The 6,697-nt window shown below is 44.9% G+C and overlaps 1 protein-coding gene across 1 annotated transcript; it reads right to left on the reverse strand.

The window, feature by feature from the left end:
• Window positions 1-378: 378 nt before the first annotated feature.
• Window positions 379-2,300, reverse strand: LOC121277862 (cold-inducible RNA-binding protein B-like). The gene has a single exon (XM_041187586.1). It carries the CDS (start codon window positions 2,215-2,217, stop codon window positions 1,678-1,680), a length of 540 nt encoding a protein of 179 aa, XP_041043520.1. The 5' UTR covers window positions 2,218-2,300; the 3' UTR covers window positions 379-1,677.
• Between the last annotated feature and the right edge of the window lie 4,397 nt (window positions 2,301-6,697).

Consider the following 6,697-nt stretch of genomic DNA (forward strand, 5'->3'; position numbering starts at 1 on the left):
TACCTGCAATTGATTCAATGTAGCCTGCTCCTTCAGTGCATTGCTCATCATCTCATGGTCCTTGGCTCAAATGAAGTGCCCCAATAGCCAGTGGTAGTTGGCTGTGTAACAGGCTGTGATTTCCAAGATTCCTGCTCCCAGTTGGGCCAGCAGCCTACTGGCACTCAATTTCTGTTCACCCATGTAATCTGGGCATTAATTTATGCACAGAAAGCAAAATACTGCAGACACTGGAAAGTCAGCAGTCCAGGCAGAATCTGTGGAGAGAACAGAAATCAACATTTCCAGTGGAATACTCCTTCAATGAACTGGAGGACTGCTCGTAGATATTTAAGATAACCAAATGTTACTAAAAGAAAGTTTATTCCAGACATCAACTTAACATTTCAACACTTTATTTTTCCATTTGACATCAGTCTCCAAAGCGGCAAGTTTTTTGTACAAAAACGGTCCATGCTAACTCATGAAAATTCAATAGAAACAGCTTTCAACTTCCTAGCAGTATGCAATTTAAAAAACTCATTAGTTTATAAAGAAAGGATATTGTATTGTTTAGAATAGGATGGCATAATATTTCACTGTAGGTTAATTTCTTACTGGATGAACCAGAGGCCAAACCAAGAACAGTGAGCACACACACAGTGGTGTCCCAGCCGGGTTGGCACCAGTCTTAAGGTTTACATAGAAAGCAGTTCATCAGATTTTAACACGACCCACAAAATGCTAGGCAAGTAAGTACAATTAACAATCGATGGATCGTGCCACAATCCCCCTTCCCCCAGAGTCAGTGCAGATTTTTAAAGCTCTGCATTCATTAAAGCATGGTATTTTCTGTAACAGCAGATACAGTTAAACATTTGCTCACACGAGAATCTCGTAAATTGGTAGTGTTTTCCCAATTGGAGGAACACTTGGATATCCCAGGTTATTCTATCAAAAGAAAATTCGAACGGAGACATACTAAACCACTTCAAATAAGAAAACTGGCGGCTAAAAATAAGTGATCCCATTTCCAAAATTGGTCGAACATAGGCGCGAATCAAACACTTAACAAAATGCAGGAAGCAACTCGACCAGGCACCCTGGCGGCCCAAAAGATTACTGCGGCCAGCTGAGAGGCTTTGGAGCACGTTGTCGAGACACTGGAGTATCAGCGTCTCTGCACAAGGTGAATGCGCCATTTTAAAACCGGAGCCACCCGGGGTGCTTTCAAAAAAAATCAATGAGGAATGCGCGGGGCAACACCATCGAGCCCCAATATTGGGGGGAGTAAGGAAGGTTACAATTGCAAGTATGTATGAAGTTGCAACTTACCCAAATAAAAAACGTTTTTTCAAACTACAATTTAATAAATGCTACATGAAAGTGAGTTATTGTGGAGGAGGAATGAGAAGGAAGAAAAGGCTCACTCAAGGGACTTTGAACAAAATAGCACTGAAATTTCGGAACACGACCCCCAGCTGGATTGAAAAAAAAAGACCTTTACTGCGACAGAGTAAGTTTGTGTGTGTGTGCGTGTGTGTGGGGGTGTAGGTGGGTGGAGGTTAGACAGCGTCCCGAATAAGCAAGATTGAATTCAAGAGATTAGACGGCGTTCGCCCCAAAAAAAGTCCCTTCAGAAACAGTAAGCGGCCGATGATCATGACGACCTGGAAAATGTCTGGCTGGCCGACCTCCCTATCTGTTGGAGCCGTATCGATCGTAGTTACTGCCACGGGAGCCGCGGGAGTTGCCACTTCCCCTGTAATCATATTGCCTGTAGCTGGAACCGCTGTAGCCGCCACTCCCATAGCCGCCGCCGCCGCCGCTGTAGCCGCTGCTTCCATAGCCGCCGCCGCCTCCGTAGCCGCCGCCACCGCCATAGCCGCCGCTTCCATAGCCGCCACTTCCATAGCTGCCGCCGCCTCCACCCCGGCGGTAGCCGCCGCCGGCCCCGCGGCCTCCTCCATAACCGCCATCGCCCGATTTCTTCTCGGCGTGGTCCACCCGGATCTGCCGGCCGTCGATGGACTGGCCGTTCATGGCCTGCAGCGCGTCATTAGCATCGTCCGGGTTCTCGAAGGTGACGAAGCCGAAGCCGCGGGACGCCATGGTGCTCTTGTCTTTGATGACTCGGGCATCGACGACGTCTCCATACTTGGAGAACACCGCCTCCAGAGCCTGCTCATCTGTATCGAAGCTTAGGCCGCCGACAAAGAGCTTTCGGTCATCAGTCATTTTGGCGGGTTTTTTTTTAACAACCACCTGGACACTAGCTGCCTTGCCACCTCCCTTCTCTCCAGCAGCAGTAATGCGCAGGCACCGGAAAAGACACCGCTTTTATAGCCCAGCCCCTGTGCAGCACCTCAACGCTGTCTCCCGGCTGCCACTGCCCTGAGTTTAGTTCCGCTCTGCACGTGGTGCGGAGGGAAGGCCACGTGACCATTGTTCATGGAGAAGCCGTGCGGTTCAATGTTGGCGGCCATTTTAGTGGCGGAATCATAATCATTTATCAACCTCACACAGCAGTGAGTGTTCTTCACATTTAATTTTCCCTTTATATATACATTTATATATATTGCCACAATGGGAAAAATTCCAGACAAATTCCATTCTGCCACCACTTTGCAAATGACCCGGTAAAGTTGAGGAAACCACTGAGCCTTGCCTTAATTTCAGTTCAACGTTTTTTATGTCGTTGCCCGCTCCGCAGCAGATTTGGAAGCCATTCTCGAGCTCTTCAATACTGTACTCAAGAAACAAGGCCTGCCTGTTGCTAAAACAAAAGTCACATATCAACCCACCCCACCTGATCAGCTGTGCCAGTTCAGCCTTCTACAAACTATGGCAGCCTATGTTTGACATCACTTCTGCACTGCAGTGAGGCCTGGACTGTATATCAGCAACACATAAGTGCACTATAGAAATTCCATCTGCCACATCCTCTGGATTCAATGGGAGGAGCGTCAAACAAATGCTAGTGTCCTTGAGTCTTTGAAGTCAGCTGCACAAGCATTCAGGAAAAACTCATGCAAAATTAACTTCAATGAACTGGACAGTACCGGATGGTCCCTCCACACTAGGTCTTGTTCTCTCAAGTCTCAAATGGCAAACGTTCCAAGGGAAGACAAAGAGAAACGTTTCAAAGAAACTGAAGCTCTCCTTGATGCACAGCAACATTGACATTAATGAGTGGGAGGAGCTTGCTACCAATCATTCAATATGGCAACAACTTGTCCATTAAGCTGCATCACACTTTGAGTTACGTCCTAATGATGAGGCAGAGCGGCAGCAGAAAGAAAAGGAAACAAATCCTGCACTCCTGATCCCACTACCTCTTGGCACATCATGCCCCACGTGCCCAAAACAAAAACAAAAATACCTGGAAAAACTCAGCAGGTCTGACAGCATCTGCGGAGAGGAATACAGTTAACATTTCAATTCCAAATGACTCTTCATCAGAACTAAGGTTGCCATGTGCCCAAAGATCTGTGGTTCATGAATCAGCCTGTTCACATGAAGACCCTTGGCAGAAACTCACAGCTGAGTAGACATCACTTCGAATTGAGGGACAGCCGACAATGACAATTCTGTGACGAAAATCTCAGCTTGTATTGTATCGGTTTAAAGAGATAGGAAAACACTATTAAAGTAGCATCAGCCAGCTGAGTAGATAAAGGAAAGCTTTTACGGCCCATGTTGTGAAAAAATAGTTGGAAGGTAACTCCAGTGATCAAAAGACAAGACTTTCTCAAAAAAGGTAAAAAATAGAAGAGTAAGTGCACACCTGCTGCAGTTATTTAGAACATTAGTTGATCTCCAGGGAATGTTGCACATGGAAGTCAAGACCATGCATAGTGGGATCAGAGGGCACGAGGTCATGATGCAAAAAAGTAATTCAGACCGCAATTTAAAGAAATACACTTTGTCATTTTTATATTTGTACAGAATGTCTCCCTTGGCGGGGTTTGGGGGGGGTTGGCAGGGGTAGTAGTTGTAATTACAGTTTCACAAGTTTACATAGCAAATTTCCATTATAAGTGGCTGTAGGAATTTATATTTGCACAAATTGACAAGGAAAGATGCAAACGTAAGAATTTAATATATCTGCAAGCCACAATTTAAGGATAAAATAAGGCATGACGAAATCAAGTAACAAGTCACCAAGATGAGTCTTGGAAGTAAGAGTGACGAAAATCTGGATAAAATTTGGGTTATATTCCTTGTAATGAAAGGGTTTTCTGCCTCTTGTGCCCCATCTGGCTGCTACCCGATTTACCTGCAATCATGTTTTTTCCTCTGTCACCTCCCACTCCCTCTTGTCTGAATCCCATTACCTCTTTCACCTTCTTAACATCTGACTCCATCCAATCCTACTCCCCAGCTTCCCTTTTATCCTATTGGCAACCCTGAGCCTCTTGTCCACCACGTTCCTCTGCTTGATATCCTGCACTGTTGCACCGGTTGTTGGTAGAAAGCAAATTAACTCATACCCAACTCCCAACAACAGCTCATATGCCAGAAATCAACAAATCTAATCCTCTAACCTCAGCCTTCCTTCTGGTTTACCCATTTCTGAATTATTGTGGAATTTTGCAGTAATGTACAAAGCTACTCATAGTATAATTTTCCCACCCTTTCCCCATACATCTTTTAGAATTTTTGATTTTATGCTCACCATAGTTCCTGGTAGGGTGTTACACATTTTATGTAAAAATAATCTCCATAACCTATTTGGGTATGGTAATATAGTGATAATGGACTGGGAACCTACAGGCCATGAAGTCAAACCCCAAATGGGACATTATGAAATTGCAGTCAGCAAAATCTGGTAATTTATGAAATACCCATGAAAGCTGCTGGTTTGTTGTAAAAACCACCAGCTGATTTCGATAACACCTTTTAAGGAAGGGAACCGACCAACCATTCCTGGTCTGGCTTACATATGCTACCATGCTAGGTAGTTAACTCATTGCAAGCATTTGTACTTCGGGAACCTTTACAGGGATCTTCAATAAATATTCCATACCCAGAGAACAAATGTCCCTCTTGAACATAAATTGTCATTCCTTTATCGCCACTGGATCAGAAATCTGGAACTGCCTAACTAACAGCATAGTTGGAGCGCTTCACCACGCGGAATACAACGGTTCAAGAAGGAGGCCCACATCCACCTTCTCAAGGGCAACTAGGCAGTGGTAATAAATGCTGAATTCGTCAGTGACCCCCAGATCCCATGAATGAATAAAAAAAGTGTGAAAGATGAAATATCTGAAACTTTAAAAGATATATAAGAGCAGAGATACTTAAAGTTTCACCGTTTTGTGCGTGTTTCCTCTCTTATTCCTCCTAAAATATATCCTTTCCCATTTCTCCATCATCATTGCACATCTATCTGCCTAATCTACCGTTTTCCCTGAAGTCACTTACAGCCAAGCTTCTTCACAATTCACCACATCGTGCGCATATTTATAATTATTTTTTGAAAAATATACTTTATTCATAAAATACCTGAAAGAATGTTACAAAACATTTCAAAGTGGCCATCACAAAAGGTGCAATCATATTCAACTTTTCCACATAGATCATGAGGTGCTTCAATACAATCAGTGAACATTACAAACATCTCAACATGGTCATTACAGACAGTCAGACTGTGCAATGGTATTCAAGTTATCGACATAGATCATGTTGCACTCTGAAGTGTTTCAGTACAATTATGATACCTTTAGTATTCACTACATACATTCCTTCTGAGTCATACAGCCCAAGGGGTCTATACAAATTCCAGCCCCTCAGTGCACCAAGGCAGAAAGGTCTTAGGCAACGACTTTTCCCCTTTGCGGCAGCTGCCCCAAGCTTTAGTGCATCTCTCAGCATGTAGTCCTGGACCTTGGAATGTGTCAGTCTACAACACTCAGTCAGGGACAATTCTTTGCACTGGAAGACCAACAAGTTTCAGGCAGACCAAAGAGCACCTTTCTGCGAGTTGATGATCCTCAAGCTGCAGTTGATGTTTGTCTTGGTGTGCGTCCCTGGGAACAGCCCGTAGAGCACAGAGTCCTGTGTCACAAAGCTGCTCGGGATGAACACTTGACACTGCACCTGTCTCCAAACCTTCTTTGCAAAGGTACATTCCACGAGGAAGTGAACAACAGTCTCTTCCCCATCACAGCCACCTCAAGGGCAACCTGCAGAGTGGGTGAGACTCCTGGCTTGATGGAAGGATCTGACGGGGAGGGCCTTTCTCACCACCAGACAAGCTACATCTTGGTGCTTGTTGGAAAATTCTGGCGATGAGGCATTCTGCCAAATGACTTTGACAGTCTGCTTGGGGAATCATCCAAAAGGATCCACTGGATTCCCTCAGGGGCTTGAGTGCAGTGCAGACCACTGCCTGATGGACCTGTGGTCGAAGGTGTTTCTCTGCATAAGTTTTTCCACGAGGGACAGGTGGTATGGCACGTTCCAGCTACTTGGATCATTCCGTGACAGTGTGGACAGACCTATCCTTCACAACACCGGGGACAAATAGAACCTCGGCACATAGTGACACTTGGTGTTTGCGTACCGAGAGTCTACGCACAGCTTAATGCAGCCACACACAAAGGTGAGGGCGATGTTGGACATGTTTTTTTTCCCCCTTTATCTAGAGACTTGTACATCATGTCCCTGGATGACTTTAGTCTGCATATAGATTGGGCAAATCAAATAAGTA

The sequence above is a fragment of the Carcharodon carcharias genome, chromosome 5 (assembly GCF_017639515.1).
Source record: "Carcharodon carcharias isolate sCarCar2 chromosome 5, sCarCar2.pri, whole genome shotgun sequence".
In the NCBI taxonomy this organism is placed as follows: Eukaryota; Metazoa; Chordata; class Chondrichthyes; order Lamniformes; family Lamnidae; genus Carcharodon; species Carcharodon carcharias.